Genomic DNA, 13,524 nt, shown 5'->3' on the forward strand with positions numbered 1-13,524 from the left:
AAATAAATGAATCTCAACCTGCGTGTCAACGAAAAGACAAAACACCACACGTTGAAATGAAGTGAAAAATATGAACATTATTTAATAACTGATTCTCTGTAATAAACAATTTGAAAATATTTTACAAGGAGTCACAGACACAATATTTTACAAATTTTGCTCTCTTCTTTTTTCCTTTTGTTTTTTAGCTTCATCTGTACAAAAGAATGGAGCGACATGGACCAGTGTCCAGAAAAGAAGGAGCTAAATCTTCCAAGCACACAAACATTCACACTCACAGACGTACAAGAAGACAGAAGAAAATGAATTCATTTAAGACATTTTGACTTCAGATTTCAAATTTATCAACAGTGCTGTATTCCTATATTTTTTATAACTTTACTTAAAATTTGACTGATTTAACACTTTTTTTTTTTCTTCTCTAAATGTTGCCGTTATTTTTACACACACTTGTCAAACATGGTCACATAGCACCAGACTACAGACTACAGAATCACATACGCACGTATCTTTCCCACAGAGACGCACCAACACGGATGCAGCGAGGGTCGGGAGGGGGCGAGAGGCTTTCTGAAAACCAACCCATACTTATTTCAGGGTCCTGTCCTGAAGCTGACCCCTCCCTCTCATCGTTCCCAAGCTGGTCCAATTCTCAATTTTTTACGATTTTTTTTGTTGGCAAAAGTAAATTTGTCAAACCACAGAAATCAGACGTGTGGCCCCTTTCAGAATACTTTTTTTCTGTCGGGATGCACACAGACGTTACGATATGATTCCTCCATGACCTGCTGTTCGACCGTGCTGCTCTGTGGAGACCCACTCCCTGAGCTCGCCTCTGACATTCACCCGCTCACCAAAAACACACCTGGGAGGTGACATCCTTGGCTTACTTCTGCCTGGTGGTTGACATCACCCAGCTGGGCAATAAGTGTCATTACATGTTCGCTTATAGGTGTGTGTTGTGCATAATGTCGCAGTGCAAAAAAACTGTAGGCCTACATACTTAGTTTGTGTATGAGGATTGTAAGCGTACAGAACCAGGTAAAGAGAGGACGTTGCAGGGGGTACATTTCCACAGGCACGTGTAGCACTCATTTACAGACAGTGGAAATGGGGAAATACAGACAGATTTAAATGGCACAGGACAGAGACAAACAAATGCCAGAAAAGTACAACTGCATCGGCATCAGATGATAGATAGGGAAGTGAAAGGAGCCAAATTGGAAATACACATTTCTTAAATTTTGTCATTCTTTTGTTTCTGAGTCCGATTTGTTCGGAGCCGAACTGCAGTTAGTGTGCCAGCATGTTTGTCACATCAAATAGTACCAACAACTGTACACAGTGAGTAGTTAAGGATCAAATTGTCGTGTAAATCGTCCATCCGGAGCAATAAAGTGAGGTTTGGTTGTGTGTGAACATTGAAGGTCAGAGGCTTTTTGAAATGTAACACTCCCACTTGGCTTTCAAGCATTTAATCAACACATCAATCAGGCATCAATCAATAACGAACCATTTCAAGACGCAAAGATACAAAATTAGAGCTCACTATACTTACTGCAGAACACCAAGAAAACCCAGGGAGTGAATATTTTGGAGGATCATTTTGTGTGTGTGTGTGAGTGAACATGAGGGAGGGATACGCATCAGAGCTCCGTACTGTGTAACACTAAGGCATTTAGAGAGGCTTTGTTAACTATGTTGCATTTGAAGCAGAAAACACGGATGAACTACACATTCTTTTGGACACCTCTGCTCTATTAGATTAACATTTAGGCAGACTGATGGTTAAAGATGGATTATGTTTGTTTCAGTCAAATCCCTTTTTTTCCTCCTCCATAACAACACTGGGTTTTGTCCGTTGCAACACAGGAACAGGAAACACAGCTATGCTACCACAACTGCCGTCCCTCATACACTCCACTTCTCATTTTAAAGACATTCCCTTTGAGGGTTTTCAATGCAAATTAACACACACGCGCACACATCCAAACACAAACACATACGATTCAGGCAGAACTATAGAAGTCAGGTGGCCCTAAATACGCTCTATGGCCAGTTAAGTCGCTGTATACGGACAGTGTATCATAGCTCTATACATGGCTTTGTAAAGGAACGGTATAGTAACTTTATAGGATGACAGTCAGGTGGCTCTGGAGCAACCTCAGTCGAGAGGGCAAATACATGAAGCGAAAGCCACCCAGTGCCATGGCTCTGTAAAGCTATTTTTATAGCTGACAGATTCAGTCTCAGAAGCTCCCCAAAGGTAGTTGCTTTATAAAGGTACTATACAGTAGCTCTACTCTTATACAGCCAATGTGGTCCAAAACAAAGTGCATCAAGGCACTATGAAACAGAGCGGCTCCTAAACATCGTAATGATCAAATGATTAACGGCGACGGATTACAACCAGACTACTACGATACGTGATCACCATATTATGTTGATAAGCCCCAATCCCCCAGCAGCGAATGGTTTTGAAGTTTGAACAGCATCAGTCAAAGGTAATAGAAGCCCCCAAAGAAAAAGCCCATCCAGTACTACTACGACGAAACAGCCATGAGGCAGAGATCCTGGTGAGTCTGTTGTATGACCAGAAGTGAAGCACATATACAAATCGTGAGTGTTAGTAGAGGTTACTGGAGAAGCCTCAGGAGGATTGGCAGAGCTGAGCTTTCCTGTCAGAGAGCACAGGGAGTTCTTTTTTTTTTTTTTTTAAACGTCAGTCCAAAACCAGAGGTCAAAAAGGTCAATTGAGAATAATACACATCAACGATGTTCCGAATCTGCAGTCACCGAATAGTACTGATTCATATTTTACAGCTGTCATTAGTGTGTAAACCAGACAGCACTAGCCTTAGATTGTAAATATGAGAGAAAATACTTCAAGAAATGCAATTATTATCGTGTCATTACCATAATCCCCAGTAGACGTCTTTTAAAAACTTTAATCTGTAATTAGGCACTGCACAAAATGAATCTGCATTCAGTTTCTGAGTGTCTCCTCGTCCTCATGGATTATCCTAGATCTCAATCAGAAGCCATTTCCTCCTTGTGTTTTGGCTCGACAAAATAAAACCTCATGAAAGTCTATCTCATTTTGGCAAGTAGATATAGTGCATACATTAATTTATGTCTTTTTAGATAAACAACTGACAAGTTCCTCGTCAAATTAAACCTACATATACTGTTTGTCTGTAATACTCATCACTTCAGCGATTATACTTGACATTTTGTATACTTGACAACTCTTTTTTTCTGTTATTTTCTTTTATGGTGGCTATAACGGGCTGAATGGTCCACAGCCTCATACCAGAGGCAAATGACAGAGTGTGAGACTCTGAGATGGAGGAGAGAAGAAGAGGGAGAAGTCCCAGCGTCTGTCTGACCAAAGGCAGACGGACATCAACTCTCCAGTCTGTATGAGGCGGAGGTCTGTGGCGAGGACATCGGCCTGTCCTCTTTCCCCTCCCTTCCGCGGATGTTGGAGGTGGTGGGGGTGGTCATTAAGGGGGGTGGGGTTGTTTTCTCTTTTCTGACATTGCCTCTGAGGATCCAGGTGGTACAGCACAACCTACTCCTCTTGCAGATGAAGGTTAACTGGCTGAAGACGCAAATATCCGGCAGTTGTCACTAAACGACACAAACTGAAGCGAGCTGGGTAGCGCGGCACTCAGGGCTTCCAATGTGCCGTGGAGAGAAGTCCCATTATTACCTATGACTATATCATGACGGCATAGGGGCATGGATGTGGGAGGTGGGGTCAGAGGGATTTATGTCGGGAGGGCTAAAAGGAGGATTAGTCGAGGAACATTTAATTAATGTAGCAGAGAGCGACAGTGGGGGCTGACGGCTGGATAAAGCAGAAGCAGCTGAATGAGCAGTAAGGTGTAGAGGGACGGACGGAAGGAGTGTCCCCGTCCACAGTCGGATGTGTTCTCCTGCAGAGGGAAACACGAGCTGTCAGAACATGTCTGGTACATCAGATGTGTGTTTAATACCGCATGCTAGCAGACAACATATGAATTCCTTACGCTTTGTTACTTATCAATTTACCAAGTAATTTGTACAATGGATTAGGAAGCCCCCAGTTCCCGATTATTATTGTGTTTCAGTCTTTCTGTCAACATGCTGAACCGTTTTCTTTGGACAAAAACTAGGATGGTTGACTTTTTTCTCTCTTTGCATCCAAGTTTGGGAACAGTTCAACATTTTGTGAGAGACACTTATTTGTTTTTTTGCCAAAGGTTAGATGAGAAGATTGATATCACTCTTGATATCTGTCTGTTAAAAAACCAAGGTAACCAAATATGCCTACCATCCAACTAATTAACATGTTACATCTTTATTGATGGCAATCCATTTCTCATTACTGCATATTATTTCTCAAACTGCACTGCAACTTTTATTCTATTTCTTGCTTTTTGACTGTTTTTAATGTTTGAATTAATGTTCTTAAATCTTGATTTATTTTGCATTATGTTTTGATGCTGTTAATAGTTTTATGTGAAGCACTTTTAATTGCCTTGTTGAAATGTGCCATATAAATAAACTTGCCTTGCCTTTTCTTAAGTGTTACATCTGTACAAAGACACAGTAAAAGAGCAAGCTAGATGCTCATTCACTACTCTCATCAGACACTCAGCAGCGAGCAGAACATTGAGATCTCTGACACTTACTGATCATCATCATGTTGCGTCATTACTGACGCCCACTTATAACTTTCACATTGATACAATTCGGAGTGGGGACGTGACAAATGGTAGTGCACATATGATGGACTTCCATTGTTGAATGTGTGAGGTAACTCCATAGATGATAAACTCAAACACACAGTTTAAACACGTCAATAAAATAGTGGACAGTAAATGCATTACAGAGTGCTGTACATAATTACATATGAAACAGCTGATTATCAAAGTAATTGACTGTTTCACTGTTTTTGTCCTTTATATGTTTGAGTAAACTTTCATTTACTAATTACGGCTCAGAATCATTCATTTGGACAACGAAAAATAAAATTATAAAATTATAAGATCACATAATCAAAAAAAATATGATTCTCATGAAAACATGATAAACAGACTTCAAATAAATGTGCTTATTGATATTGTGTCTGAAAATCGTACAGAGTTATTGTTGTCAAAGCAGGTGGAGGGTCCTTTCCGATAGCGCGCCACAGTCAATTCTTCACATGGATTTTCCTCCTTGACTGAAAAAGTACTAAATGAAGGAAAATTTAAATATTGTTTGAATTTGGAGCAATGTTTCATCATCCGCCCACATAACAATTCCTTATGCAATCCAACAGATCTTAAAGAACTTGACACAATTCATGGCATCAGGTTACAAATAACCTTGAAATAAATGTGCCATCCCCCCCCCCCCCCCCACAGGTATGCTAATAAGGAGATACAATCTGGTTTGTCTTCCTCTCTGCCAGCTGGTCTACAACGTGAAAAAGGATACACTCCTCCTCCTCCTGGGACAGCTTTTCTATCTCGCAGGTGTTGCATGGCATCTTCTCTGCCACCACAAACAGCAAGTTGGTGTTGTTTATCTTCTTGGCATGAATCAGCCTGTAGAGAGATAGTGAGAGTGAGAGAGAGAGAGAGAGACAACTCTGTCACGACCCCCCTCTGCTCGCTTACATCACAGCCTCATTTGCTAATGGATCAGCGAGATTCATGAGACAGTATCGTAAGGCTCATTGCGCCAACGATAAAACCGTTTCATTAAACTGATGCAGTTTAATCATCAGCAGAGTATATTTCTCCGACAGAAAGATGAATCCGTCCTGCGAACTGTGCCACGGTCACGATGTGATCCTTTGTGGTGTGAATGTGTGTGCGTGTTTTTTAAAGTTTGTGTGTGTGTGTGTGCGTGTGTGTGTGTATTTTATTGTGTGTACAGACCTGGAGCAGTTGCCACAGTCTTGCAGGATGTTGTAGGAGCTGCTGAGATTACTTAAGTAGTACTGGGTCTGGATCATTACACAACTCCGCTCTTTGGAGTCCATTCCTTCTGCATTCACCTCATCTGCAGCATCACCAGAGCACAACGACAGAAGAGTTACTCTTGTCAGTTCAGTTGATTCATTAGATCTGGTTCTAAAAATGGGATTTCAAAGATGAACGACTATACTTAGTCTGGGAAAAGCTGTAAAACCTCTCTACTTCATTTCTTTATATAGTTTGTATTTACAGTTTGTTCACCGAGGCTGTTAGAGTGTAACTGAGTAAAACAAACTAATTTCAAAGGAAAACTGACTAATTAAATATAGACAATTATTTTTTAATGTCGTTGCAAGTGGTGGGAAAAAGTTGTAAAATAAAGTTATTCCTTTTCTTTCTGTGACTTTTTACTTTAAACTTTACATGCAGGCATGTGAAACACCAAGATAACATTCAATGATTGTCTTGTTTGCACACACCTGTGACGAACCAGCTGTGATAAGCCAATCCATATGTAAACTGTTGGAACAAAGACCTGTGGAGACAGGAGATGCTGCTCAGTAATACTTCCCAGACACGTGTTATGCAGTGAATATGGTACTGTTTCTATAACCAGGAGTATCCATCACATCTCTATTCTTATTTTGTGTGTACTGTATGTTAGGACTCTCACCATGCAGCCGCTGATGTCCACCAAGCCACGTTCACAAAATCTGCAATTGTGGGCTGCAGATACAGACAAACAGTAGGATTGAAGAACATTCATGTCATGCATATTCCAATCAAACACCCATCAGCCCTCACTACGCCACCAATTCAAAGTATTATCTTCTCGTCTACTATTTTAATTCATTACGTCTCGTTCTCTCTGGTGGTTAAGTTTATGTTCTTACCACAAACACTCCTCTGGGTGCAGCCCCAGCTTCACTGTTGGGTATCCGTTCACACACAGACTGGTAGTCAAATGACCGCTTGCTTTTGTAGAAGGAGTTATTGTAGAGCGCGTACATCAAGTAGGGATCAACATCACTGAAGAACATGCCGACCTGTGGGGAATCAGAAACACTGGTTAAGCTCAGTGTAATGATACACAAGAAAGCGTGCTAAGTGTGAACATTAATCATTAACTCCACCATGTTCCAGTCGTCCTTCTGATTAGACATGATGAGGAATCCACCATCGTCTACTAAATAACACAGGAGATCCTGCACACAGAGGCACAAATAGGCTGTTAAACAGAAGAAGTAGCTTGAGCTGAATACAGGAAGCTCATCAGAAATTAGCAGAAATATTTACCTCACTGTTGGCTTCACAATCCATTTCACAGCCCTTGTTTGGTCCACACTGGCACGGAGAAAAAACAAAATGAGAAGGTGAAATACTGGCGAAACCGTAAGCTTGTGAACATAAAATACTTTTCAGGTAGAACTTATTACCGTATTCGAGCCCTGACGGCTGTCTGTATGGTTGCTTGCAAGGATCTTAAACTTATCTGTCCAGGCTTCAAGGTCTAGTTTCACACCGACCACTGAGAGAAAAGAGAGAAAAATCCAAAACATAAAGACAGATGCAACCAAGAATACCGCCTTACAGTTATATGCCTCCGTCAACATGTTGCACTTTACATCCATGTCTGTCTAAAATGTCCTAATTCTAACCTTTATTAACTTAATCTATGTGAAATTGTCATATGGATTATTGATTCATGTTAAAACGTGTTTTATGAGGGCACAGTGACCTTTAACCCCCTAAATCTAATTATTACATCCTTGCGTGCCAGTGGATGTTTGTGCCAAATCTGAAGTAACTCCCTCCCAGCATTCCTGAGATATCGCGCCCAGACGCAGAGGCATAATAAAAGGCCCTTAAAATGAATGCAAAGCACAAAGATATCCACACAAAGTAACAAGAAACACAGACGTGTTTATGTCTCTTCCTTGCTGTAAAACAATTGTCTCCACTGTTTCAGAGCTGAACGCACCTGCAGGTTTGATGGTCTTCCCTCCAACTGTGATCTCCACAGCCGTGCTCACCAGGATCCCGATGGTGTCGTTCTCTGGGTTCTGCTGATCGTCCCGGGCTTTGAGAGGGAAACAAAAAAGAGAAACAAGCCGGGAGAGGGGGTTAGAAACAAAGAGCCAAAACACATTATGAGGCTCAGTGTGAGATGTATAACCCAAGACCAAGGGAGCATCATTCACGTGTTCGACGATAAGGCGCTTGGAAGATGTAACCCTTGTTGTCCAGACTGCGGCGGTAATAGTTGGCATTAAACGGCTCAGGGTCCTCCTCCCAGGATTCTGCAGCCCTTAGATTTAAGAGCACAGACACTGGAGCTGTAAGTCTCTAATGTACAAGCCTCCTGCTATATTGAACACAACTTACTTCATCAAAAGAGAATCAAATGAGAAACACAACAGACACACACAGCCTTGATGAAGGGTGCACTCACTTGTTTGGAAACACTCGTGTGACACCGCCATCTGAGGCAGCAAACACAGCCAGAAAGCCATATCTAGATGGATGGAGAAAAGAGAGAAATACGTTTGAAATCGTACTCAGAGTCAAATCTAAAACGTGGTTCTTTTATTGTACTCACGTATTCAAGTCTTTATTCTTCCACACTTTCTCGACCAGCTGCCTGATGATGCCAGTGTCCAGAATCAGGTTATGAAGGAGCAAATTGTCACCTAAATAGAATCAGATAGAGATGACTAGAAAGAAAGAGTGCACACAAATCACTTATGTTGACATCAGATGTAGCTTTCTCTCCTTATTGTAAAACTCCGTCTACTTTAGGTCAAAAGCAAACAAAACATAAAATACTCATTGCATAGAATTATTCTTTTGCCACATTCGACATTTTCAGCAATAAAACAGCTAAATTAATCTCCAAAACTCAACCTGTCGCTGTAGAAGATTTGTGTTGGTGCAGATGGTGGCAAAATTGAATTAAATTAAAATGTGTATATAGATTAGGCGACATAGACACTAATCACTAGTAGTATAAATGATTGTTGGTTTTTGGTCTGTTCAATGGATTTTTGTGTGGGATTAATTGACAATAATAAAAATAGATAACATCAAACCACATCAATTAAAGTCAACGCCTTGAATAAACTTATTTAAAATCAGTGCGAGTGGAAATAAATACAACTCACATTGTTTGGAGTCTGGTGTCACCTTCTCCATGAGAGCAATGAAGTTGAGCAGGAACTCAGTGTTGTTGTTGGACAGTTCCAGATCATTGCAGTATTCCCTGAGGAACAGACGAGGCATTTTAACTCAGAGAAAGAAGCTAAAAACAAACATGTGTGGACAATATTTAGACTCTGTCTTCATAGAGGGACACGCAGCACAGACTGGAGATGCATCATGTGCAGCATGCATTTCTTGAAGCTTAAATTCCAACATGCTGTCGATTTCAACAACATGCTGATTTGACTGCAGCATGCAAGCATCACAATGAAGGAGTGATTTTTATTTGTGTATTTCAGAAGTCAGGTTGCAGCTGGAGGCTATGAGAACAAAAGAGCACATGCAAAGATGATCTGTTTTTTCATACATACCGTAGTGTTTGTTGTTAAAAAAAACCTATCTTAACACATCAACCTTTTGTCGTACGATTTAACCGATAACCCCTAAATGTATTACTGTAATACAAACATTCAACACCACAGTAGTAGCATGCAAAGAAGATTTAAGGTGGCTTCAAATACTTTATTGTAATGAGGTTAATTTAGGGTAGAGAATGTAATGAAAAAAGAATCAGGGTTATCATGAATTCTATATTTTCCTCAAATTTGTTGCGGTGAGTTATCAAACCACTGAAAATAATGAACAATGAATGAATAAAACACAACCACTTCCACAGAGTGCAACTCATCACAAGACATAAGTGAAGAAAACAGATAACTGTTATAAAAAGGTTGAACGTAGAGCCAAAAAACAACAACAACAACAACACTCAAGAATATAGTGCATCAAAAGACAAGACCAAACACTGATGACCGTCAACGACACCAAGCATTCACACACAGGACTACCTGGGAGCAATGAATACATGTCCTTCAGACTCAAAACTGTTTGGCAGCAGTGATTCAAAATCTGCAACAGAAAGGGGAAGATTATCCGGGAAGAGCGGTGGGCAGGGCAGTGGGGAGTTGTGGGTAAACAGCAGCTGTTCTTCAGAGGTGCAGGGACGCAGAAGGGAGTTTACCATAGCAACACTGAGGTATCATGGGAACACTAGCGTTAGCCAATATGGTGCCGAAAATAGAACCCGACTCTAAATGGACGACGGCTTTAGTTTCACAAGCACTCACTTTATCTTTATCACTTTATCGTCAAACATTTTCTGATTAATTTGGTTTCAATCTAACACATTTTGGATGTCTGAGAACTGACTTGCAAGTCGTGATGAGTCAGGAAGCAAGTTCTCAGACAGATTATTCACAATGAGTGCTTTTTAGATCAGGCAGGCATCAACATGGCCAACTATTGCAGGGGAGGATGGTGAAGGTCCTGATGGAAGTGGTCACCCCTCAGACTGGCAGAGTGGAGGGCTCCGAGAGACTCATAATCATAGGAAATGCATTGCATTGTGAAGGGCATGTCGAAGGGCAACTTCATTTTAATCTATCACAGACAAAACCAAACAATATCAACCCTCATTACAAGCCACACCATCTGAGTCTGCGACCAATCCAAGGTGTAATCTTCTCATTATGTAAAGAGCTAAAATAGAGTGCCCAGGTAGTTTTCCGCCCACAATGCCGTGCACATCCGGGGTCAGGGTTACTGAGGAAGTGTTGGGCCGTGGCCCCGGCAGTCTGAGGGGTGAGGGGGAGGGAGACAAGCTGATGGAGACAGTGAGTACACAGGGACGACACAGGAGTCAGACGGCACCCTGACACCTGACAACATGGGAGGACCTGGGGGGCAGGACGCAGCTCGGCCCTGAAGGGTCAGTCTGCAGGCTGCAACATCTCCAGCTACAGTATAGACGAGCTACTAACAAACATTACAGAACCTTTTTTATATGGAGAATTAAGTATATCTTTGTAAAAATATTATGACCGCAAGAGATCCCTATTAATTCTACTTTAAATAAATAGCAGCACTTACATTCAATGCATGTTCTGATACATTATCGTAGCTCAGATTGAATATATCAGCTTAGTGTGTTCGTCAACCTAACAGAAAATGCTTAGAACTATTTTACCTAACGTAAATTAATGAAGCAATTGTTCTGACAAGAGGGAGTTTTAAAACAAAAAAATCTAATTAAAGAATTAGAATTAGTTTAAGACATTTCTAACTAATGACATTGTAAGAAAAACAATAGAAAGAGAGAGAGAGAGTGAGATAGAGAGAGAGAGAAAAGTACGGTGAAAGAGAAAGTGAGAACGATGACGAGGAAGAGAAAGAAGTATGGTGAAAGAAAAGGAAAAAAGTGTAAGAATGAGAAAGAGAGGGAGAGACAAAGGAGGCAGACACAACCCATTTGGAGCTATCCACAGAAGGAAAAGGATTAGGAGGGACAAAGGACAAGTTTTAACAGAGAACATGAATATTTGTCTTCCTTGGGTGCAGTAGGTGTTTGTTTTTGCTTCTGGAGCAGCGGGTACGTGGGGAGGAGGGGGAGGCTGGGGACCAGAGGAGCCATCGTGAGAGATGTGGGATCTGAGCTGCAGCAAGAAGGTGAAGAGAAGAAGGAGGGATAAAAGGAGGAAGAGGAAAAAGAGAAAGTCCTGAAGGCAAGACGGGCAGGAACAGAGGCAAGCAGGATGGGACAGGTGAGGGTAGGAGGAGGAGGAGGAGGAGGAGGGGGCAGCAGGAAGAGGTTAGGAACGAGAGGTGTGGGAAGGAGGCAGCGGTAGGGAGTAGGAAGTAAAGAAAGGAACGTGGACCAATTCGGAGTATACTTGCCCTTGGTGTTTGGCACTGTGAGGATCCATCAGAGAAGGAGAGAGCAAGAAAAGAAACAGGGGGTCGGGTGGGAAGGGGGGGATCACAGACAATATTTTATTCAATTACTGTTTGAATAAAAATATTGTTTTCTTGAAAGAAAGAAACCAATTTAAGTCAAACAAGACAAAAGAGAAAAAGAAATGAAGGGCAAACATCTTATTTGCAAGAGCAAACGAGGAAACAAAAAATCAACGGAAGAAAAGAATGGAATAAAAGAGAAAACCAGGAAAGGAAAAAAGTAAAGACAAAACCAGTAATTGTGAGAGATAATCATGGTCAAACAAAAAAAATAATCAAATGAAACAAGAAAAAAGGGAGAAAAAGGGTCTGGACAAAGGAAGAATGAGAGTGACAACAAGTGTCCCCATTCAGACCCACAGAAACCCAAACTCCCACATTAGACAGACCCTTGTCCCGGGCCATGTGGGAGTTTTTAAACACTGAATGATTCCAAAGCTGAGAAACATCTCACACGATCTAACAAATACATAAATAAAATTAGAAAATAAATTACACACATAACAGAAGGAACAAATCCCCAAATAATAAAACTCATCATAAGGAGTGAAAAGCATGCGTGTTTTCACAGTTTTCCAGAACATCAAACACTTTGAACACATATGCTTCAGAATCATTACTTAGTGGAGAAGAGGCGAGAGCATTTGGCAAAAAAAATAATAGCAGTCACCATTATTTTCACCTGAGTAATACAGTAAAACCACAGCTTTCACCTTTCTGTCAGTTAAGTTATTTTTTTCTTCAGCCAGTGTGAAGAAAAAACATCACCATTTTACAGCACAGCATGAAGACAGGAGGGAACAGGGGACAGAAGAGGAGTCGGGGGACTCAGGTATGGTCCTGCCTATCGTAGAGCGCAGAGAGGGGCAAGAAGGGGGACAGAGGGAGCGGGGCAGGCGACTCCGCTCGGACACTCCCTGCGATGATGTCGGAGACCCAGGGCAAAAAGGACTGGATAAGAGCATAAGGTCATATTTGGGAAAGAGAGAGGAGGAAAGAGTGGAGAGAGAGAGAGAGAAAGAGAAGAAGAGAGAGGCAGCGAGTGAAGGATGCTGGGTATTTCCAGGTACTTACACTGCACCTGAAGGATCTGGTCACTAAGGTTGGCCTTGATGTGGTTCTCGCTATATGTGGGCAGTACCAACCCTAGACTGAGGTAAGAGGAGGCAGACACAGAAAACCAGGAACACGTTACGAATGCACATAGAAACTCTCCGATATAAAACACACACAGTCGAGATCGCTCACCAACAGCCGCGACTAGTTTCAAGGTCTCGTCTTTACTGTGATGGCATTAGACAGGGGGGGCTCAGTCTTAACATCTCTGTGGTGTTTTTGACCTCTAGTGGAGCAATGGTGTCATCATGGCTGGTTTGTTTTTATGTGGCGCCGGGAACATTTCATACTCCACTGATTGTCAGGTGGCAGTAATGTGCAGAAAAACACAGCTACTGTATGTACCAGCAAAAGGCTGTGAAGTGGAAGACTGCTGACAAGTAATGTGGATTTAAACAATTCAGGCTTTCCCAATTTCTTGTGAGGAAGTAAATTAATCAACCAGCTTTGTTAGAGCTCGGAA

The 13,524-nt window shown here is 41.5% G+C and overlaps 1 protein-coding gene across 3 annotated transcripts in view; it reads right to left on the reverse strand.

Moving 5' to 3' along the window:
• Positions 1-57: 57 nt before the first annotated feature.
• cacna2d2a (calcium channel, voltage-dependent, alpha 2/delta subunit 2a) overlaps positions 58-13,524 on the reverse strand; it is a 146,883-nt gene continuing 133,416 nt past the window's right edge. For 2 of the 3 annotated variants that reach the window (XM_056436377.1, XM_056436375.1), the window contains 18 exons: positions 13,020-13,096; positions 11,886-11,900; positions 10,001-10,061; positions 9,116-9,213; positions 8,554-8,644; positions 8,407-8,469; positions 8,156-8,262; positions 7,936-8,034; positions 7,391-7,482; positions 7,251-7,298; positions 7,088-7,159; positions 6,848-7,000; positions 6,628-6,680; positions 6,434-6,489; positions 5,916-6,039; positions 5,470-5,579; positions 5,130-5,212; positions 58-3,941 (listed from right to left, as the gene is read on the reverse strand). In XM_056436377.1, the coding sequence (XP_056292352.1) occupies positions 3,819-3,941; positions 5,130-5,212; positions 5,470-5,579; positions 5,916-6,039; positions 6,434-6,489; positions 6,628-6,680; positions 6,848-7,000; positions 7,088-7,159; positions 7,251-7,298; positions 7,391-7,482; positions 7,936-8,034; positions 8,156-8,262; positions 8,407-8,469; positions 8,554-8,644; positions 9,116-9,213; positions 10,001-10,061; positions 11,886-11,900; positions 13,020-13,096 (1,525 nt within the window). In that variant the 3' untranslated portion in view covers positions 58-3,818. The remainder of the gene's footprint in view (positions 3,942-5,129; positions 5,213-5,469; positions 5,580-5,915; positions 6,040-6,433; positions 6,490-6,627; positions 6,681-6,847; positions 7,001-7,087; positions 7,160-7,250; positions 7,299-7,390; positions 7,483-7,935; positions 8,035-8,155; positions 8,263-8,406; positions 8,470-8,553; positions 8,645-9,115; positions 9,214-10,000; positions 10,062-11,885; positions 11,901-13,019; positions 13,097-13,524) is intronic. The other variant, XM_056436376.1, reaches the window with a different exon arrangement.

The sequence above is a fragment of the Pseudoliparis swirei genome, chromosome 18, assembly GCF_029220125.1.
Source record: "Pseudoliparis swirei isolate HS2019 ecotype Mariana Trench chromosome 18, NWPU_hadal_v1, whole genome shotgun sequence".
Taxonomy (NCBI): Eukaryota; Metazoa; Chordata; class Actinopteri; order Perciformes; family Liparidae; genus Pseudoliparis; species Pseudoliparis swirei.